General features: G+C 47.8%; 1 protein-coding gene across 1 annotated transcript; it reads right to left on the bottom strand.

The window, feature by feature from the left end:
- Positions 1 to 84: 84 nt before the first annotated feature.
- FOXO4 (forkhead box O4) lies at positions 85 to 22925 on the bottom strand. The gene is made up of 3 exons (XM_026111001.2): positions 22349 to 22925; positions 10498 to 11739; positions 85 to 5494 (listed from the first exon to the last, which is right to left on the bottom strand). The coding sequence occupies exons 1-2, from the start codon at positions 22748 to 22750 to the stop codon at positions 10516 to 10518; spliced, it is 1626 nt and encodes a 541-aa protein (XP_025966786.2). The 5' UTR covers positions 22751 to 22925; the 3' UTR covers positions 85 to 5494; positions 10498 to 10515.
- Positions 22926 to 23501: the final 576 nt, after the last annotated feature.

Below are 23501 nucleotides of genomic sequence, written 5' to 3'. Positions count from 1 at the left end.
AGGGGGTGCCCCACCAGCTGAAGAAGGCAAAGAAAAGCCAGACCTCGCCAGCGAAACAGAACAAACTGCATGAGACACAGAGCAGAGGATTACAGGTTTTTATTTGTCAAACATTCCCCCCTAGTCTAGCACATTCTACAGTCTTGCTAGCACAGATGGTAACAAAGAGCCTGTAATGGTGCAGAAGTTACACTGCTACAGAGAGCAAACAAAAGCAGAGATTTATTATGTAAAAAAAAAAAAAAAAAAAAAAAAAAAAAAAAAAAAAAAAAAAACCTTTCTTGGGAGAAATGGGTAAAAGAGTGCAGTGGGGATAGGGGTGGAAACTACATCAGCTAGTGGTGCCTGCCCTGCGTGCAGCAGACATCTGTGCTAGCAATGCAGAAAACCTCCCTGCGACCACACCGGGTGGAGACTCCACTGTCCCGGAAACGTTTTCCCCCACAGAACCATCTCCGCTGCCTTATGAAGAAGGCTCCTTCCAGCAGAAGGGACCTGTCTTCTAAGCATCCAAACCCTTCAAGACACCTTGGGAGCACCACAGGTTAGCACCACCCTGAGCACCACAACACCAGCTGCAAACATCACCTTTCACTACACACCGTAAAACTGCCTTAGCTGGAGAACCATAAATGCAAAACTATCAGCTCTTTCATCTTCAGCTTCTGATGCCTCTTCGCCCTATTTTAAACCATGATATTATATGTGATTTTGATTCCATCAGATCATTTGCCATTGCCTGTATGTATACTCTGATGCAGGGAGAGATGTAAAGGCTACTTAAGAGAGGGGATCCCTTTCAGCAACTACAGTGATGGGTTACCACATGCTACCAAGCTTTCACATGGGTGGATCTTTCAGGCTACAGGCATCACCTCTTTCTTGCTTTTCCCCACCATTACTTTAATAAGAACAAGTTTTTCATTAGACACATAGCTGAGGCAAACCCTAAGCCATCCCTGTTCACGCTCATGTCCCATAGCTTTTTTTTGGATAATGGCTCCAAACCTGCACACTATTTTGGTGATAATCCAGGACACCACTCCCAAGGCACTCCTACCCATGGCACCAGACACAGGTTTCCCGGAGCAAGGCTAGCCCTGGAGCATTTGAGTGTGGCTATAAATAAGCACCTAAGTAAGAAAATGAACCAATCATGATCTATATAAAAGCTTTCTAGGCATTTCCTTTGGAAAAGCTGATTAGTGCTACTTGCTTCTAGTATGAGCCTCATTTATGAATACACCCAGGCTCTGGAACGCTCCTACTGCTTTCATTCCTCTCACTTACCAGAGTGATTTGACTGCTGTTTTTGAAGCAGCACAGGGTAGGGGATGTCATGTTTTTGGACACATCAGCAAGAAAAATTAAGAGCTCCAAGAAACTTTCGATATTGCAAACTCCCACGGGAAGCTGGGAATATAGTAAAATATACTGAAGTTACAAGGAAGGCTCAAGCAATCAGCTAAACCCGGGTGTAAACAAAAGCAACCAGCCTGTCCCCTGCTAGGCTCCATGAGTAGCTGTTAACAGAGTCCTTCACGGCACAGAGCTGCTCAGAGGCTCTGCACAGCGAAAGATAGCGTTTCATCCTCTGGAGATGAAGAAACTTGTCACCCAACCTCAACGAGGACAAGGAAAACACACACAGCATAATGTAAGGCTTCATGCCAACAGCCCTGAAAGCCCCCTGCCCGTTCCCCTCAGGCACTTATCCAGGAGTATCACTCCCAATTTCACTGGCCCCTTCCCCTCCCCACCATGCTCACAGCTGCTCTCAAAATCCCAGCCCAACCTCCCATTAGAGCAAAGGTAGCTCTAAGTACAGGATCTGCTATGCTAACTCAGAGCAAAGAGCCATCTGGACACTATCCTGACTCCAGCAGCAGCCAGGAGCAAACGCTTAGGGAAAGAAAATAAGAAACACGACAAGTACTGAATATCCCCTTCTAGGTATATCCTTTCAGCAAGCAGCAGTTTAGGAACTTTACAGTCTCTTGTGTCCTCTGAAAGTATCCCAGGCTAGAAAAGCTCAAGGTTTATGAGCAGATTATTTGAGAAGGGGCTGGAAAACTTCAAAGTTTGTTGCTACCTTGCCCTCCATGACCCTGATTCCAGCTATCCTGTTACACGTACAGACGAGGAGCTAAGCTGCCTGTATCTGCAGCGTTACATTCACTGCTTGTTGTGCATGCCGAGAGCACCACTCGTCTCCCAAACGCCATCCTCAGCATGAGTGCACAGGGGCTTCAGCCACTGCTGGATCCTGCTGTGGCAGCAGAAAGCACCTTGCACAGACTGCCGCAAGAGACACACGCTTGGTCCATACACTTGCACAGCAGGGCTCCTGCCAGAGGTGCTCTTGTCACCTGTGATGTCCCCAGGTGATTCCCTGGAAGTCTGGCACTGGGAGTAGGGAAGAGCATAGGTACACACTCTATTTCTTAATAAAAGGACAGGGTCTCTTATCAAGCCACACCGTTGGGCACCAACTATGATGAACCTTGCTGTACCTGGGCTGCAGCTCCTGGAGCTGGAAGAGAGAAGAACATGCACTAGCCAGGAGAGACCGAACTCCCCAGGGCACTCCACAAGCACTCAGGGCCAGGCTCGCGGCAGCTCACAGGCCAGGCCCCTGGGGCTGTGACACCCAGGTGACACAGTTTAGGAGGCCCTGAAGTAGACACCTCTTTTGCACAGACCAACCGGCCAGAAATGGCTCACCATGGATTTGCAGGTCTGAACCACTGGTAACCGATATTGCCCTTCCTATCGCTTTGGTCTCCGTTTTCATGATAAAGGCAGCGCAGAGCATCATGTGTTGCATGATCACACGTATTGGTATCCTGTCCTTTGATGCACAGCTGTGAAACGCCACAGCCAACGGGGCTTGCACTTGCGATTCTCAGCGCTGTGTCCGTGAAGCACAAGCAGCCAGTCAACTTGCTCTGGAGATGATGCGACTCATTTCCCCTAAGGGCTCAAGCTGACAGTGTGGCATGTTACATGCCAAAACCGCAAATCCTGCCAGATCTACTAAGCACAGCCTAGAACAGCTGATTCTTATGTGCAATATATGCCATATGTAGGATTGGGGGTTTGTGGAAAGGGTATCTATCAGTTTTTCTAATGAACTGCAGTAACAATGTGCATTTATGGCTCAAATCCGCAAGACCTGGGATCCCAGCATAGGACCTACCCTTTTTTTTCCCCTCGTTACAATGAGGTATGACCAGACACGCAGATTGTGGGTGAATTTGAAGCGTATCACCATGAGGTCTACAATGAAGAGAGCCTTCAAAGCTAAAGTAATCAAGCTATTCAAAGGCTGTAATGGCAGAACATGCTAAAGATAAGACTGTTGGGAGTTCTTGCTTCAGGTGACCAGATCAACCACTTCTGTCCCAATCTCCACCAAAATGAAAATGAAGTGAAACCCGTGAAAACACTCTGGGCAGATGAGGTGGTACCGCTCACTGCACTGCATGATACAAACCTGCTGAAGAAGAGCCACAGTCCAGAGACTTTCTGCCAGATCAAGTTTACTAGAACACCGTAAGAGCACCCACATCTCAGATCCGATCACAGCAAACACCAGAACGATAACAGGAACATGCCAGCTAACGCTCCCAACCAGCTCTCGACTCCTAGCTTCTATCACACAAGGATGAAGAGATGGGGCAGAATCCCAGGCACATCCTAAAGGGTGCAACTACAAGCCTCAAGTTCACGAGCAGTAACAGAAACTTCAGCAAGAAAACAAAAAGCTGCAGAAACCGAAAAGCCAGCTACCAAATACAACTGGTAGCCCTTAGGGAGGGCACTATCCAGAGTGTCAGCAAACCTAGCATGATCCAGTCCCGCCACCTTCTTAGTAGACTAGGGAATCTATGTCCGATGTATCAGCTGCAGTCCAGCTACTTAAAGGATTAGCTGAGAATGAGCGCGCTGTTAATGATTAGCATTCCCTAACCTCATGCTCTTGGCTCAGTGGGAGTGCCCAATCGAGGAAAGAGACGGAGGAGCTATGGCTGAATGCCATGCCACACAGGCTCTTTCCACCTATTTTGGGGAGAGCAGCTATTCCTCAGTTATACTGCGGTGCCCTTCCCACTTTTCCAATGACATCTTCAGCTCCTTGGCCCAAAATGCCCTAGGTCTGTCCCCTCCCATACTGTAGTGTTATCTGGTATCAAGGGGACAGATGCAGCAAATGTGTTTTTATCCAATAATCTCATTTTCAATTAAAATATATAATATATATTTAAAAAGGTTTAGAAAAGCTTCTATGTAATTTGCAGCTACTTTTACATATAGATTACAATAATGTACAACCCTTCCCCAAGGTGGTTTTAAACTGCGGGGACCTGCCAATTCTTTCCCCTCAATCATATACATTATCAAACATCAAATGTATTTGTTCCTAATACAGCTCTGAAAAAGAAGTCTGTCACTTGTACCTTTCTCAGAGGGAGAGTGCCTAATATGCCTAATGGGGACACACTCAACATTGGCTTCATATTTACTGTAGAAAGTTCCCAGATTAGTAAAAAAATATTTCATCTATAGAAAATGCCCTTCTGAAAAGCAACCAGGGCTCTGTTAAGGCCACACCCAGGCTTTCCATTTCTCCGCTGTAGCAAGACAGCTCAGAAACAAACCTAAGATGATGTTTTGATGTCCCAGAAACAGCTATTAGCACCTGTGCCTATTTTACAGCAGCCTGGTGTATCAGGAAAGTGCTGAGAACAGCATAGGGACTTCTCTAAACATGCTCCTGATTCAACGGGGCTCTGTTGGCACAGTGAAAAGCTGAGTGTCCTCCTGTTCTGCTCAGACAAACAAGAGGAAGCCTTCTACACCACCCTTCCCTGCGGACTGATGATGGATGCTAGAGAAGGGCACACTGAAACCACTGAAACCAATCCCCTGAAATAGCACACCCGCTTTCCACTTTCCACAAGGTTTCCACCAAAAAGCTCTTCCGATTCCTCTGCAAGTCTGTGGGATACCAAGTGCACGTCTGGTGGCTTAATGAAAACGTCCAACTACTTCACCCCAGAGGGCAAGCCAAGTGAGGACAGAGCAGGCCCCCTGCCAGTCCGAGGCACCGGGAGACTTCCTGCCATAGCAGAGATAGGATAGCCACTGAGATATTCCTCCAGCAAACAACTCTTCACATGGGAAAATGCTATTGCCTGGCACAGAAAACTCTGGCTGAGGTTTTTACCAGGCCTCCTCTTTGGATGTGGGTCTCCCCACAATGTCCAAGGCAGGGTCGGGTTTGTAGGAAGAGATGTGGCACATAACAGGATTATTATTTTTTAAACTCTTCCTGTTGCAGCCAGGTGCAGGTTGCCCCCTTCTTCCCGGGTAGGCAGCCCCTTCTGCCCAAGGTGTGGTGTGCAGGGAAACTGTATCCAACGTGCTCCATTCTTTTCTCTGCCGGGGTGGGAAGCGAAGTCAGAACCCGATGTTCAAAACCTGAAGGACACTAGGAAGAAGAAAAATAGAGTGAATGGTTAGATCTCAGCTTCAGGGGGAATCCTGGATACCCAGATAAGGAATTAATTACTATCAGTCAGCCCCGTGCTCCTCAAAGGATGCCCACTTCCAGTAGGGAACACACACAGATCACAACAGACCTTGATCAATGGAAGTGGAGGATGCAACTGCTCAGCTCCAAACTTTAGAGAACAATTTAAACAGGAAGACAAAACAAAAGCACAAAGGTCAAAAGTAAGTACTCCTCCTATAAGCTGATGGCACTAACACAGCTCTGCAAGATAAGCAGGTTTAAAGAAGAACTTGGCTAACACTAGCAGCACTGTGGGGAAAGCACCAGGGAAGAAAGTTGCTCTTCCCCTTAAGCAGCCACAGACATGAACTGGTAGGAAAGAGACTAAGGGTTTTTTTTAGAGACCACATACTAAAAGAACAGTTTACATGATCAACCACTTCAAGAAATCCCATATCTACCTACACATAAGTAAATATTTCCAGATATCCTCCCCCAAGTCTTCGAAGAAATCCCTTCTCAGGCTTTCTGCCTCGCCCTGGTTACAGTCAGCTTACAGTAGCAAGGAAGCAGCCGCAACTTCTTCAAATAAGCCTTGGAATAGGTCTAAGCAGATTTAAGACACTGACATAAAACCTCTGCTGGGCACCTATGATCTGCTTTGGAAGGCAGAATAGTGAGATAAATGTAGGGCACCAACTTGGTTACATCCAGCAACAGGACAAGTGAATGCAAAATAAATTTGTGGAAAGCAGCTATACGAGGGGGGAGTTAGCCCTTAGCAAGAAAAAGCAACAACCTGAAACAGAAGCCCAAGCAGCAGGCTACTTTGGGAAACTGCAAATGATTGGGGGGGTTGTTTGTTTTCTGGAAGATCAAAACACGATGTTGGGACCAAAGGGAATTAGATGGAGCACAGCAAAAACGACACAGGGTCCAGGCCAGGTTAGGCAAGGGATAAAGGGCTCTGCAGGCTATGAAGCCTTACTAAGTTTAACTGAACAACTCAAGAACGTTGACTGAACTCCACCAGAAGAACAGACAGATGGACTTCATGCTGACCAAAGAGGTACAAACTGTACCATGGTACAAAAGAGGCAATTCTATTCCCAGGTATCTCCTACTGACTTGCAGTGCAGCCTGCAGAAACATACACTGTGCAGATGAGATGATCAAGCCAGAGGCCCCTGAGCTGCTCAGAGGAAGCCAGATGGCCACCCACACTTCCCCCCTGACTAGAAAGGGGGATACTGACAGTATGTGCAGAAGGAAAGACTTATCGTCCACGTTTGCGCACCACGCACATAACAGCCAGATTCCACTTGCAGCTACGCTGGCTTTTTCCATCACCTTGTTCACGAGGGCTCCTGCAAGTCACCCTGCACTGCTTGAGCATCCAGTGCTTTAACCAGTGACCGACAGGCTTTCAACCGGAGTGAGACACTACGACCAGAGCAACAGCAGCAGAAGCTGTAGAATTATTTTCTCCTGGTTAAGGAAAGTATTCACACGCTGACTTTCTTCCTCTGAGACTAATAGCTAGGTGTGTGGGCGTTGCATGACTGCTGGGCAGAGGCAAGGTTTCAATGTTTGGGCTCTGATCTCTAAGTAAAGAGACAAGGGGCTCAGACAGACTCCTGGTGAAGCTGTGGACAAACTCTTTACCATTTATTCACAAAAAATGATCAAGTCATGTCAGCTTTGCCCACCGTGGGTAGCACCAATGAATGTTTTCTCAAGCACTGCACAGAGACTAAGTATTTATTTTGGAAGATCTTCTCTTGCCCACTAAGGGAAATACTTCCCCAGCTCCAAATTCATTGCAGCTATTCAAATCAGAGCAGGATCACTAGCATTTATTAACAGTTTTAGTGTTACACCCAAAACCAGCTCAGAAGGCTACGACTAAGCTAGCAGAGGACTACTCAGAAAGATGGCTTTAAGTTAATGAAAATTTACAATAGCTTTCATCAATGTGAGTTTAGTTTCACAGGAAGGATATGAAAGGAAAAAGCTTGGCGTACGGGAGCAGTACTTAAAGGCAGCCATGCTCTTCCTGAATGGTGATTTCCAAACACGGGCCCTAATAACTCACCACAGCAACAGTTTCAGAGAAAGGGGAGATGACACAACCTTGACCTCTTCACAGATGCTTATGTCTGTAGCTCATTTGATTTCTCGTAACTTCTGAATGAGAGAGAACATTCTGCCTTCTTCTCCCAGGTTTCCTGATACTCTTCAGAAAAATCTTCTGTTTCTTCCCACTTACAACCTGTTCCCCCTTTCTCACAATCCCGATCCACCTCTGTCTTAGCAGCATGTTACACGAGACCTGCTCTGCTCTGGGAGAAACACTCCCTCCCACCCTACCTCATGGATTCCAGGACACAGGTAAAATTCAAAAGCTTCATAAAACACAGAAAAAGCAAAGATACTCTAAGGACAGAAAAACAAGACTTGAAAAAAACCGCACTGAACAGGGGCATCGTCACTTCTCTTCTGAGTGCAACACTGCTCAAAACTGTTCAAAGAACCGTAGGAGTTGCACTTTCTGCCAATCTATGATCATGTTTCAGAACTTTTTCCAGATCTCACTCCTTTATTAGTAAGCATGTCTCTAGCACACGTATTTCCTGTAAAGTATCACTTCAATCTCATGCAAGGAACACAACAAATCCAAGGGTTTCAGCATCAAGCAACTGCTCTGATTAACCAATTCACACACCAAGTATCAAGATGGGACAAGAAAATACCCACGCTGTTAAGAACCTCATCTTCTCCCTCCTAAACATTTGAATTATAGCCATGTTTTTACCAGCACTAGATCCTCTCTGATAAGCATTCCTTCAGCTTCTCCATTTTATACCCTTAAAAATATATATACACACACACACACCTGGAATTCTATAGGCAGAGGTCTTGTGTATCCAACCCAGGGAATTAATGCACCCCAAACCACAGGACATTCTACAGCATCCATACATTTTGAAAACAAGCCCATGAAAAATACTCTACCCCTGCAGAGTGAATGTGTTCCCCAAGTACGATGGCCTGAGCTAGCGCGGTGCGTAGAATCACAATATCCGGTGGAAACAGTGCTGAAGAAGCCACAGTCCGTCACCAACTTCAACAGCCCTTACGCAGATGAAGAGTGCTGATGTCTTGTCAACAGAATTAGTCTTTGAAACCAAAAGTGAATTTCCATATCCGACCTGAAGCTAAGACATTCAACTTAAGCCAGCAATTCAGAAATCCAACAAGATCACAGGTAAGAAATGCACAAGAATGTAAGAAGCCCCATTAAAAAACAGGGGAAACAGTCTTGACTGATCCTCCCCTCTCTCTTTCTACAAAAAAGAGATCTTTTAAGTACAGACAGAAGAATGTTACTAAAGAAGGAAATTCGAAGCACTGTGTTCAGATTTGGATGGAGTAAGATGGAGACAAATTGTGTTTAAAAAAAATCAATGTATGACAGCACATCAATGCATTCGCAGCACTTAAGCAGCAGTGTGCTCACAGAGTTTGTGCGTCACAAGCCCAAAGGACAGCATTTCACTTTGTCTAGACCCTGGACACTTGTCTAGGATGGCTGTATTGGGGCAGAGCAGAAATATAACCTAATATTCTGTATCCAGCATGTCCATTAGCAATAGATATCACAAGAAAATTTAAGTTGGAAGGGACCTCCAGAGGTCACCTAATTCAAACTCCTGCTCAAAGCAGGACCATCTTCAAGCTGCTCAGATGCCCTGGAAAGAGTATTAAGGTTAAGTACATGAATATTTATTAGTATTCCCTCAGCCTCCAACATTTTGAAGCTCAAGAGCTTCCTGCACCTGAAGCAGTATCTGCAGTTTGCCCTCACTTCTGCTCAGCTGGCCGGTATTACTGGTTGAATTTGCAACATCAACAAATATCACAAATGTCTCCAAAACAGGAAATACTCTTGGTAAGGCTTCCACTTTCCAACCAATACCCCATCTACACTGTAGTCCATAATATAAATTGTCCATTTGCTGTTAGCTAACTGAGCTCCAAGTGTAAAACACGCTGTCAATTCCATTTCTCCAATTCTTTGACTGCCTCAGTGCTTAGAGAGCTACAAACTGATGTTTATTATTTACCTGTTTATGAGGGTGTCAGCCCCTTAAAAAGATATTTAACTCTGGTTCTCATATACATTTTTGCCAAGCCAGTTCTAAAAGCTTTGTGCAAATACAAAAGATTAGCGAAGAGACAGCTTTGCTGTTAGTGAAAGCAGATGCACATGACAGTACTAACCCATCCTTCCTCCTTCCACCTCCATTCGCACCTTGTACTCCCATTTCCTCTTCCTTTGCCATTCTAAAGGCTGCATAAGCAATTCGGTAGTTAAGACTGACCAACGGGCTTACCAGATTTTACAGCTACTATCCTGGAAGGAGGGTAAGCTTTAAGGGAAGGGCAGAAGTTCCGATGACAGAGCGATTGTGTCCTGCTGCATGAAGCACGAAGCAGGCACTCATGGAACAGGCATATTTTGCAACCACATATGCTAGAAAATTTTACAGGCATAACTGTAACCTGGATAGAAACGCAGTATGCCTTGCTCAGTTCAGCTCTTCTGTAAATATAGGATTTCTTTATTTATGGAATCAGCAGGTGCTCTCATGTCAAATTCAGAGCTATAAGCATCACTGAACAGACACCGTTGTCCTGCAGAGCAGTCATCTTCAGTAATGAAAGACAAAAGGAGCTTCATTCAGATTGCTGCTCTACTCCATTAAAAAGTTCACTACCCAGTAAGTTAAATCCATCCACCTTTGCATAGCTTTTTCTCCTTCTAAGATACTACAGTGCTCTCAGAAGCATTTTACTCAAAAAGTACCTGCACTTCCAAAGAGGTACCTTTAATTCACTAATGTTGCTGGACCCTGGAAACTTCCCAGACAGGGCTGTTCCTGCTACACAGCAGTATTTTACATAATTACACCTACCTTTTTGTGCTCCTGAAGTTAACTTGGTACCCAGGTATGGTTGGAGGCCTGTGAGGTGCTGGGATAGCTGGGAGTAGATAGAATGGGTTCAAAATTAAAGTCCAGTCCTTCTCCATCCATGAGGTCACTGTTGATTATGTAATCCATATCACATTCAAGGTTCTCCATGTACATGTCAATGTCCAGGTCAGTGGGCAGCCTGTCCTGGTTCAATCCCAAGGGAGCAGGGCTAGCAGAAGAAAGAAGTGGTGGAGTGCCCAGTTGGACTGACTGGGCAGTTGTTGCAGAAACTGGAGCCTTCAAACTGGCCATGCTGGCAGTGTTTTGGGGAGATGCTACTATGGGAAGTGTTGACGGCAGAACACTGGCACTGACTGGCTCTGCCTGCTGCTCCGTAGGCTTTCCTCGTGGATTACCTGGGCTCATCTTACTCTGGGCAGCTTGTCCGCCTAGAAGCAGAAGAGTTCGGCTACTCATCCTGCTACCAGTCTGCGGGAGAACTGGGTCCACCTGAGTCATCATAACATCCCTTGGAGGCGGAGAGCTGGGTGTCAGAAGAGCTTCCAAGGTCTGAGGGCCAGAGAAATGACTGACAGAACCCTGCAGCGAGATATCAACACGGTTAAACAGGGAATTGCCAAAAGTAGTGGTCTGACCAGCTGTGTTTGGGCTCCGCAAGGAAAAGCTGGAATCTCTCTGGATTGGACCACTCGAGGCAGATTGCTGGGTGGATAGCACAGATGAGCTGGGAGACATCAGATTTAACCCATCAATGAGCTCAAGCTCCTCAGTCACAGTTGGTGGAACATTGCTGGATGCACTGGAGTACACTAGAGAAGGGAGAAGCTCTTCATCATGGAGGTCATCCTGCTCGGTCAGGATAGGAGAAAGCCTGGCACTAATGGTGCTTGCGTTGGAACTGGTTCGAGGCCGGAAAGTATTCCACACATCAGAGTCCTCATTACTTCTTGAGGATGGGCTCCCAGGCCACTTAGGAAATTGGGAGCCAGGACTGTCAGCAGTGGCTTCTGAAGTAGACTGTAGAGAAGCCTTCTTTTTGGATGCTTTACCTCTGACTTTTGCAAGTTTGCTGCTGTTGTCCATGGAGGCAGCTCTTCTTCTTGGTGCTTTTCCACTTTTACCACCTTCAGGATTGAGCATCCACCAAGAACTCTTTCCTGTGGCTTCATTATGAACTTTAATGAACTTGCTGTGCAGGGACAGGTTATGTCTAATAGAATTCTGAAAAAAATACAAAATACAAAGTATGAGAACCTGACAGTTGACACCACACTTCCCACCTAGGTATAAATGTATTAAGGCAGTACCCAGAGAAGAAAACTATAACAAAGACCCACCCATACAAAACCTGCTAGTTCTGCTTGGACATAATTGACAGCACCAGCAAGGAATGCAATGTCTCACTGCAGTACCAAGGGCAAAACTATCAATACAACTAGCAGCTTCCCATTACCAGGGCACTGACACTAAAGAACTTCCCAAAACCATATTCTATTGCTACAAAATTTGTAACAATTAAACATATCAAAGAGAGATTAGGCAAATTCCCAAATATGGCTTGCAAACTCACCATGAGCCTAAATCAACGTAAGTCGATGTTGCCATGAGAAAGGGGCATCCTCGTCTTCCTTCCTGGTCCCACCCTTCTGCCCGCCCCAGTAGCCATACAGGATAAATCTGGCTGAAATTCTGAATTTTTGTACAGCTCAGAGGATCACTGACTTTGCATGGCTTTCAGCAGGATAAGACTATTAGGCCTAGCAGTGAACCAAATAAACAGACCAGGTGAAGAGAAATCCCAGAAGACTTCAAACTCAGTATTCCCATTACCATCTTTATTCCCAAAACAAATAAACAAGAGTGAAACTTTGTGGAGCAGGAGTCATGGTAAGCCTGGAGGCCGCCAGCCCCACTCTGCAAGAAGCCAATGTTTCCTCCATGTGCGTTTCTAGTGGGGTAAGATGTTCAAGTAGATACTGCACTCCTGTACTGTACATGCCACTCGTAGCCTCTGCCATCTTTCCATTTGGCAAGGGACACATTCCTGGTCTCTCCCAATCCCGCCCCCTTTTTTTTTGTTTAGCTTTGCTACAAACCGCAAGCTAACATATCTGTATACCATTATCAAACCGAATTTTTGTCCTGCAACTTTGCTGGTACAACCCCCAGTATTTTAGAACCAGCAAGCAATAATCTCATTGTTGGAGCAGATCTCCCATAAACTTAAGTTCCCCTTGAGATTTGTATGGTGCATTAATGTTTGCATCCGATTTGTCCAGAGGGTCAAACTGCACATAGTTAAAGGTGCTGCACTGGTAGCGCAGTGATCCAAGAGCTCTTATTCATATAAACTAAGCAGCCTACAGCTTTCATGCATACCATCTCAATTTGGAACAAAGTAAACTGTGCTTTTATCATCCTTTTCCACCACCTCTCAACAGTTTTTCCTGCCTAGTGCTTTCCTTCTCCCCACCCTTTTCCTCTTTGACAAGTCCTTACTAGGCTAATTTTGTCCACCTCACCAAAAGTACTGTCCTGAAATGAAGCAGATGCAGATAAACAACAGAGAAAGTGGAGAGTTGTCATGGAAAAGGAAGGACACGAGAGTGGTTCTGCATTAGCTCTTTTTAATCTTTGGCTGCCGAGGATTTGGAGAGGAGTGTGTGGCTGCTTGTGATCAGCATCAAAGGATAACGCACTCCTACTCAGAGAGTCCCCCAAGGCTCTCCGTGGAGTTCAGACCTGCCAAAACATGCGTCAGTCAATGTCCTTATGCAGTTACATGACATGAGTTCTTCATAGCAATACAGCATACCATCTGGCCTTCTTTTTTTTCTTTTTAAAAACAAAGATTTATTTTCTTTCAAATTTCAAGAAAAATACTTCAGTCTGGTACCTTGTCTCCTGAAAAGGCTGCTGCTTTGGTTTCCAAAGAATCATCCCTCCCCCAGGTGAATGTTCCTGATGCCAAATACATACTGCTGCAGCAGTAAAAAAGGTTGTCACATATTCTTCATATATCTTTGTGAAAGGAATCTGAACTTCTGTCACCAAGCCCCATCAGGAATGGCTCAGTAGCTTGTACACACGGTATATGCTTGGAGTTGTATAACTGCTGTCTCCTTAACTCCGCTTGCTGACTGAACTTTAAACCAATAGGTTCAGGATATCGCAGAACTTCACATATAACTATATTCCATTTTCTGCTAGATACCTTTTACAGCTAAAGCCAGGTTTTAATTCCCATGTCAACAAAAGCACACCACAGAAGTGCAAGCCTGGAGAAAAAGGACCATCACTTCTGGCACTGTAAATGGAAATTTTAATATCTAGTTTTTGAGCCTTTTGGCTGAAAAGCAGCTTGAAATAAGACATCTTGAAATAAAGCTAGCATTCACATCAACATGTATATGGGAAGCCTGGAACCTTTTATGCCATGAAGAGAGTCTCAAAGTGCTTTTACATGTTTCTGTTAAATTGACATAATGGCTAATAGCTGCAGAAACAGGTAACTGCTGTACCACTCCTTCCTTCCTCATCTCCTAACCCTCTGCCTCCCACTAACACAAGCATCTGCCTGGTTATAACCTGGTTCAGAGCACTAACCCAACCCCAAAATAGCCCTATTCTCCCTCAAAAATTACTCTCCCTGCCTGTTTTAGCTCCTTCAACTTGTTCCCTGTGGGGTCAACCACCAACAGCAAAGTAAGGAAGAGAGCAACGAATGGTTGGAGGCAAGAGGAAAAAAGCAGGACACTGTTATGGCTAACTGCTGTCAAAACTGCGATTCCTAACTTATCAGACGGGTTCACACCTCTCACACAAGCCTTGTGAGGCAGCTCACCGCTGCAGCTACAGCACCCACACCTGTAAGGCACCTGCAGGCCTGAGCCCTGCTGTGTACTAAAAGTACTAGAAGACCCGAGTCCAGATGTTCCCCACGTAGGAGTGAACTGACTCACCCAAAACCTTGGTGTTTTGAGAGAGCATAAGGGACTCTGCAGTGAATGACTCTTGACAACAGGAACAGACCCACCAGAGGCGTATCAGCAAAGTAAGGACCCCAGCAGACAGGAGCTGCTCCATTTCAGGAGGTGCTAAAATCCATGATGGGTAGCAGGAGGAAGACTCCTTTCCCCTCAGCTTCCTCACATCAGTGCACTGTATGCTCTCCAGCACAAGAGCGCGTCTCCTGGAACGATCTCACATGCCTAACGCACAGAGGGCACTCAACTCTCAGTAAGGAAATGAAAAATTAATTATGCTAAAATAATGGTAGAACTCCAAGTCAAACTTGACAGGGGAGGAAGTGACAGAATTTGGTCGCCCCGGCAACCCTGACGTATTTCCTTTCTCGATGTTAGGCAACCCGAGCCGAAAGTACAGGTGAAGCGAGCTTTTCAGATGTCCAGCTTCACACCGGTTGGGATTCTCCTGCACCGCTGAGCACTTACAATCCACAAGCTTTTAGCTATGCAACATCCATGACCGTAAAGCAGCGCGATTTGAAGGAACGAGCGTAGTCAGAAAACTTCCGTTCGGACTCCTCAGGAACTCCTTCAACAAGCGGTGGTAGGGGGACAGGACTACTAACTCTTCAAACATCTTACAGAGGTTCTGGAGGCTAAATCATCTTTCTGAGCTTATGACAGGGTATGCTGCCTGCTAAGTACTGTGGTGAAAAAAAGCCAGTCCGGGTCTCTAATCTGCCACAGATCAAAGATGATTCCTGTAAACCACATTCAGACAAAACCATGATGAAATTCATGACACATATTATGCAAAATTAAAGTTTGGCTAGAAACATTCACTGTACACTGAACAATCAGCCATTCACTCGACCTCAACCTCCTCATGCACAAGACAGTATATATGGAAGAGCCAGAGCAGCATGACTAACAGCATCCACAAACAATTTCCTAATTCCCAAGTAGTCACCACAGCTTCAAAACTTCTTTGATAAAAATCTCCCAGCCCTATTTACCAAAAAGGAACGCTCCTTCCCACTGCAATAGGCCTGTCCCCCGCGTCGGTGGCAGTGAGTAGGTGCTGGACCCTGTGCAACGCACGGGCGAGTAGGTCTGAAGATGAGGAATCGGCCACGGGAGCTGGCAGCACAACTAAGCCATTAGCACCTGGGCAATCCTTCCAGGCAGTTACTGCAGATACTGAAATACCATGCAGCAAACCCAAGCGCTTCGTATACAGGACAGCATACCAGCGACAGCCTTTCCAAGCGAATATACGGCTAGGTAGGTAAGCCTCAGGTTATTGACCATAAAATTGATGTTCTTCTCTCAGCAGACCAGAGTGTTTCAGCCAAGTACTTTGTTCAGATATAAAGGTCTCTCACATAAGTCAACAGAAACAAGCTTAACCTCACTCTCCTGCGACACACCTTTCTCGAAGAACTGATCTGATCGGAGCAAAAGAGGAGGAGGCTCTTTTATGCCTTGCCTGGAGCAGCATGCACAGGCAGCAACGGTGCGTGGAACCGTGCTAGCAGAGTGCTCCGGGCCAAGCCAAGCACAGGCTGTACCGAGAAACACTCGAAAAACAGCTATCCCTGAAAACTGTGCGCTTGCCCATGTCTGCCTGGGTTTCCACAGACTGACAGTCACCACTCCCCAGCACCGGGACTACCCTTCCTGGAAAATTTCAAGCTCCTGCTACAAATGATGGAAGCACCAGCATTCTTGGCAAAATACCTCTCTCGAGAATTAGTGACAGAAAACACTAGAAAATTTCGACATACAGTCGCTGCTGCTCCCTCCAACGCATTCCCGCTGCCTCGGAGGCACACAAAGAACGTGGCTGCATCCCGGCGCAGGGCCACGTTCCAGCGCTGGGCCTGTAATTGTGCTATGTTATAATTTGCCATGCCATTCTTCGGAGGCTGCGAGAGGAGGATGCCCCGCCTCGCACATTTGTCAGTGCCTGTCTCAGCACTCACCCCGGCACTTGGCTCCAAAGGCTTTAGGAAAAAGTTTTCATTGCAGAGATTTTGTAAAGTTGCGCTCCTCTGAGTAAACAACTGCTCCGGAGCCAGAGAGCCAAAAGATTTCTCCTTCCAGAAGGCGCATGTGAGCGGACACCGAGCTCAGGAGACAGAAGGCTGTACCTTATCAAGAACATTTTCCTTTCTGTAATCTCTGAATCCAAGGAGAGTTCAGAGGAAAAGAAAAATCCTAGTTCTCTAAATAGAACGATTGTGGCAATTTACCAGTTTGCTAAAACATGCAAGCACATACAACAACAGCTACTCTGGATTAGGCAGAGCAGAAAAAACCTGCTGGAACAAGTAATACCAGCATCCCAAGAACAGCCTTCGCTGAGAACTGCCTGAAAAATTGAGCTGTTCAGCAAAGCACCTTCTCAAAACAAACTGCTGGAGCACAGGAGAAAACAGCAGCAAAATCTTCAGGCAATTTGTCTTGCATTGCACAGTGCAGGTAGGCTTTCACCTAAAGGGAGAGCCCGCTCCCTCTTTTGAGGGGAACACCTCCACTCAGTGAGTCTCTTAAAAAATATCTTGCTCTCCCCCATGCCTATTCAGTGCAATATACCCAGGTGGGGTAGGGGGGCTAATGTCACTTAAAAAGAGGGTTAAGAACATGTTATAGTTGAGAGACTGCAACGCTACATTTTTAGTGTAAGAAAGTTTAATGTAGAATAGCATTACTTTGGGTAGATGAACTTCTCAGTAAACACCATGGCCTTTCTCAGCACACCCCACAGAAAGCAGCCTTCTCCTTCGCTAAGCGGTGCAGCCTGTGACCCCTTGTACAGCGGTCAGGGAATCAGACCCTGAACTAAGCCTCCCCTGTGTACAAGTGTGCATTAGACTGAAGGTCAGGCAGAATTAAACTTTGCTCAGTGCTAAGATGCTGAGTTTAAGTTCTACATTTCCTTTCGCTTTATGGCTTTTTGGGCTAAAGTCAGCTATGTCTCAGGGAGTGAAGAGAGAGAGAGACATTTTCAGTGTCTTCTCAAACCAATATCTTGATATTATGATTACCAAAAGTCAAAAGGAAACCTGTGCAAAGCCTTCCCCCCACACGACGCTCCTTTCCACCGAGATGGTTTCTTTCTGAAATACAAGGAGCTCCTTCTACTGGTTTGGGCCTTCACCTGCCCACGCTGAGAAGCTACAACTCTGACAAGTCTGAGCCAAAGCTCTTCAGAGATCCTGCAGAGCCCAGGTGGAGATGAACAAACAGCTAACGTGACTGTTCTAGGAACTGACCATTGCTTTTTGTAGATCTGCCTGCAAAACTGACTGGACAGGAGTCAACAAGCAAGTGAATGATAAACACTTCATCTTTACTAAAGCAAGTCTTCACTTAATTTTAGATCCACTGAACAGGAACTTATCTCCAAGGCATAAGGATAACCTAGCTAATACCACCAGCCCCAGCACAGTAAGAACAGCCCAGAACATGGACCAGGCTTGCTTTTGTCTTCCGGCTTATTACTCTTCCATGGAGGAACATCAGATGGCCACAGGAGGAGCACTCAGTCCAACACAATGAAGCTATGTTCTGCCAGAAGGTCCGACATCCTCAATTCTAGGAGGTGCCCAGTGACCTTCAGAGCCAGCACTACAGCTGTGGAAGCCAGGGAAGTGCCTGTAATCTTAAACACAATTGCAGGCTGCATGCAAGGAACCACCAGAGCCCTCACTTAGGTCTCCTGATCTATCTGGTCAACAGCTAACATCAGCTGCGGGCAATGTTCATACAACTCGAGAGTGAGATGAGGGCTGAATGGAACATTTGTAGGCAAAACGCTGCCCCGTATAACAAGGAGTAAGAGCTGGCTGATAGGTGACAGCTGCTGTTCCAGACAAGTAGAGCACCTAGCGATTCCTAATTAGCAATACATACATACATTTGAGTCAAAGTGAATGCAAAGTATCAGGAGGCAGAGATGTCAGCTAAACATCCTATAACTCATGCTGTGCTCCAGAATCAGTTGCTTTCCCTATATGTGCAACATAAAGGAAAAAGGTGTGATTTTTGCTAAGGTGAAACACCTCTGGTAGGATGATTTTAAAGTTCATTATATTCCTATAAAGACAAAGAAAACAGTTTCGGGAGAATACATGGGATGTTCCACAGAGAAAGACTAGTCCTGAACGCTGCTCATGACTGCATCAAGCTTGCTCATGCTCTTGGAAGCAAGGCATTCGGCAACCAGGGCACACGAACCGCTTCAGAAGGGTTTATGCACTTATGCTGAATAGAGCGTAGCTTTATTCCAAAACCTTAACACCTTCCTCCCCCAAACAATCTAAAAGCCAGGAAGAATTATCCTCTTATCCCAGGAGCAGCTTGCAGAGTACTGAGGAGAGGATTAAGAAGTCCAGGGACACATCCCTGCTGGGACACTTCTGCCTTTCTGCCCAGTTAATTCTTAACTTCAGTTGAAATATAGCAAAGAAAAGGCAGACTGCACATCCAGCAAAACTGTCACTTTACAAAGCATTTAAAACAGTTCAAGAACAGCAAACACCACCTTCCTCGAAAACACAGATTTTCCGGAATTCACACAGGTTACACCCTTGCGGTCTGTAACAGTTGCATTTCCCTCAATTGTATATGGGAGTGAAACAGCTGTAAAGCAATTTTGAAGTAACAATGAGTTTATGGATTTTATATTAACTAAAGTGGATAAAAATACGTGTTCCAAAGATGTGCTTCTTTTAATTTCAATTTAAAATTCTCTATCACACCTACGCTGCATACAGACAGAACATACTACCAGCAAGGCTCTGCCAAAGCCATACAGAAACTCCAGAACTGCAGGAGCTGTAGTGTCATCTTAATTAGCCCCAAAAAGCTACATCAGCATTTAGCAACAGCTCCGTATTAGTTTCCTTCGTCCAACCCATTCACTTCAAATTTGAGATACCAATAAACTAACACGACCCAAGAAGTTGTTCTTTTTGTCTACAAATTTAAAAGGTGCAAGCAGAGCGTCACAGCTCTAAAATACAGAGAACAGTAACAAAAATCGGCTTCACTTCTCAACTGAAAATAGATCTTTCATTTGTTCAGTTGGTCTTAAAAAACATACACCTACTAAGTTTACCCAGCCCACAAAATTAACCGATGACTTACTCAACACCTTTTAAACTGTAAATTTCTAACCTATCTTAACCTAATGCACCTTAATAAAAAGATGAAAAATTCTTCGTCACAAAAATAATTCTGCAAGCAAAAAAAAGAAAAAACTCACAAATCTAACCATATGTTAACATAAAGCAGGGCTAGAAACCAGAGCTGAGCAGCCACCCGCTGCCCCAGCCTCACATGCTCCGTCACACAAGCCAGGGCATGCATCCTGCCAAGCTATGCCAACAGGATTTGAGAGGGAAAGTAAGGAAGAAAATGGAGCAGAGGGAGCACCCGCAGTTCCTTTTGCTTTTCCTGGATACATAATTGCTTAATTACCAGTATACCATCTCTATACAAAACCAGACTTGGACAACATTTGTTAAAAACTAAAACAAGTTTTTAGGGGAATTTCCCCCAGCCTTTAAACAGCTTCAGTTGCATTTCCACCACAGTTCTCTCCTCACTGGTTAAAGTCAACAGTTTTAAGCTGCTCTGACCATAGGGTGGGCTGATTCCAAGCACAGCTGCTGTCATCCTGCCTTCTCTCATCTTCCCTCACAAGAAGTTTCTGTTCTCTTCCCTTGCGAAAGCCAGCCTGAGTGAGTCCATGCACAGGCTGCAGGACTGCCAGTGAACTTCATCACCAAAAAGTCAAACTACATCAAACAACTCCAGAAACAGTGCCAGAGTAGAGCCCTTAACTCTCACACACTTATGCACAGAGAATTCTTATATCTGCCTCTCCACAAGTTAAATCCAACCGTGCTTTTCCCAAAATTGATACATGATAAAAATCTTAGAGTAAAACCAAAGGTCTATGTCACATTAAGGACTACAGCAAAAGAACTGTCATGCTGAATCAAGCCAGAAGTCCATCTATTTCAGCATCTAGCTTCACTACACTCCAACTTCCCAAAAGGTATCTTGGGACATATTTAGGATGCCACACTGAACTTTGGTCTGTTATCTATCCCCAGACCTAGGTCTTGAAACATGTCTCAAAGTGTCTCAGTCCCTGTTTAACTCCATGTGCCAGCTTCACCAGTTGGAAGGACCGAGATGCAGCAGGCTTCATTTACAATCCAATCACTTCACATTCGAAACTACTAAAGGGTCTGGAAAAGAGTCTGCACCGCAGAGTACACAAAGGGAGCATTCCAGCTGCAAACTCAGTACCGCCAAACAGCGACATTCCCAAAGAGAAGATGCACCAATGTGATGACCTGTTTGACAAAATAACACGATTCCACACAGCAGCAGCAGCAGCAGGGCCAGCCCAGCTTGCCTTAGCCTAAGGAAGCAAAAACTGTCTGTCAGCGAGACCACCAGCTCTACTGAAGAGAAAGCAAATGTATTCAAGCACACTGTCTCAATACTTGTTAATAGGGATTCAATCTGCATAAAGAAGGAAAAAAAGGAAGAACAGTCAAATTTTAGTCAAACTACTTGCACTCTCTAGGAACCTGCAGTAAGCTGGACAAACGGGAAAGGTGAAGTCTTTTGTATTAACCTATGCCAGCCTCAGTCTCACCACGTTGCTACCTCCCCTTGAGCAAACACCAGCAGTCATGCAACCGCACGGTGTGCCACTTCAGAGAGCTGAGCCAACTGAAAGCTAACCTTTCACAAAAAACTATCAATTTTTCTGCAAATCCAACACTCCGAGCTGACTGGCTGCTTGGTCACGCAGGCATCAGCTCGCGGGCAGAGGAATGCCCAGCTGGAGTCAGGGAAGCCCCAAACCGTACGGGCTCAGGCTGCCACGGCACTGCACCACAGGCAGGACTGCTAACCGCAGGGAGAGAGAGGCCCTGCAAACGGGGAGCGTAGCCTAAGTGTAATTCCAGGCTGCAGCAACAGATCACACGCTTTGGATTCCAGTCACTCTGGCATCCACTGCGATATATTAGGACAGCACAAGGGACTATTTCACAAGTCTGTTCTCACATCTCCCTTTCTCTGTGCTCGAGTGCATTTGACTAACCAGAACGGGAACACCAGGCTGCCACCTGCAGAGGACGGAAATGGAAGTTAGCTCTTATAATAGAACCTAGCACGTGCCTATCGCCAGAGCAACAGGAGAAGATAATATTGAGATTTCGGAATGGTATATTCCCAGGTCTACTTTCCCTTCCCCTAACTCCAGCAGAGGTCCTCACTCACTACGCAGCAGAGCCAGCGCAGCTCTGGGACACAGCACCCTTTCTGAAGGGAGGTTCTTGAAAGCCAAGAATGTCTGCTATGAAACAGTTATTTATACTGAGCTTTAGCACAGTTGCTGAAGAACTGCAGCCTTGTATTGCAGAGCCCTTCAATCGATGCTTCCTCTCACACAGCCGCTTCGCTAGAGCCTCTCCGCTGTGACCCCCCGCTCCTTTCCTGGAAAACTTTCAGGACGCGAAGCCAACAAGGAGCAGCCTTTCATGGAAAGGCAGCGCCGGGGTGAAGTGCCGGGCTGACGCCCAGCGAGGCCCGTGGCTCTGCTTGCGGCCACCGGCCGGGGCAGGCCCGGACAAGCCGAGGGGACGAGCCCGCAGCTGTCGGTGGACCCACACTGACGCTCGGGGCCCGGAGCAACAGGTGAACACCGTGCTGCACACAGAGGGCACCGGCCTACCGGGGCCTCCCTCGCTGCAGGACCGGCTCTGCCCCCCCTCACCCCCCGGGGCGGCCCGGGCACCCCCTCCCGCGGCCCCCGGCGCGGCGCGCACCTTCCAGCCGGCGGAGCTGTTGCTGTCGCCCTTGTCCTTGAAGTAGGGCACGGAGCGGACCATCCACTCGTAGATCTGCGCCAGCGTGAGCCGCTTTTCGGGGGCGCTCTCGATGGCCTGGCTGATGAGCTCGGCGTAGGACTGGTTGCCCCAGGCGTTGCGCCGGGAGCCGCCCTTCCGCGCCGCCGCGCCGCCCGCCCGCGCCCCCTCGGCCCGCCCGGGCCCCGCCGCCGCGCCGCCCGCGCCCTCCTCCGCGCCGCCCGCCGCACCGCCCGCCTCCGCCGGCGCCGCCGGCAGCTCGGGCCGCGGCAGCGGCCAGGTACAGGAGCGCGGCCGGCTCTGCGGCTCGAAGTCGGGGTCGATGTCCAGCGCCGCGGCGGCAGCGCCGCCCGCCTCCGCCATGGGCGCCCGCCTCAGCAGCGCCGCCGGGCCTGCGCCGCGCTGCCGCCGCGCATGGGCCCGGCCCGCCGCCCCTTTGTGAGACCCGGGCCCCGCCGCCGCCGCGCCGCTCTGTTTACCAGGGAGCAGCGCCGCGCTCTGCGCCTGCGCGCGCGGGGCGCCCCGGGAGCCGTAGTCCCCCCGCGGCGGCGGCGCGCCGCCCGGCCCGGCCGCCGGACTACAACTCCCGGCGCCGCCCGCGCCCCAGGGGGCGGGGCGCCGCCCCGAAAGGCGAGCGTGGCAGGCAGCGCGCCCAGCGGACTACGCCTCCCAGCAGGCCCCGCGCCGGCCGCACTTACATAACAGCGGCCCCGCCCCAGCTGAGCCGCCTACCGCGCCCCCTCCCTCCGCGCTGTTCCCGGCGCCACCCCCGGCGGCCAGCGCCCGGCCCACGGCCGACCCCGGGGCCGCCGCCCCGGTCGTTGCTGCTGCAATGGCCGCGCTCTGGGCCTGCGGCTCCCCCAGCCCTGCCGGGAGCCTGCCTGCTCCTTCCCCGCTCCCCCGCGCCGCAGCCACCCGCGCCCCCTCCCCCGGCCGGGCGGCGCGCCAGGGCTGGCAACCAGGTTCCGGGGCCGCGGCCTCGCCGCGCCACACAGCGCCCAGGGTTGGCCCAGCCCAGGACGCTGCATAGCGGAGGCCTTATGTTTCTCTAGGGCCGCGCCCCGGCTCCGGTCCCCGCTCCCAGCGCAGCTGGCTCGGCCTCGGGCTCTGCGCG

Source organism: Dromaius novaehollandiae, chromosome 11 (assembly GCF_036370855.1).
Source record: "Dromaius novaehollandiae isolate bDroNov1 chromosome 11, bDroNov1.hap1, whole genome shotgun sequence".
NCBI lineage: Eukaryota > Metazoa > Chordata > Aves > Casuariiformes > Dromaiidae > Dromaius > Dromaius novaehollandiae.
The sequence above is the reverse complement of the archived record's forward strand: the minus strand, read 5'-3'. Positions and strand labels throughout refer to the sequence as shown.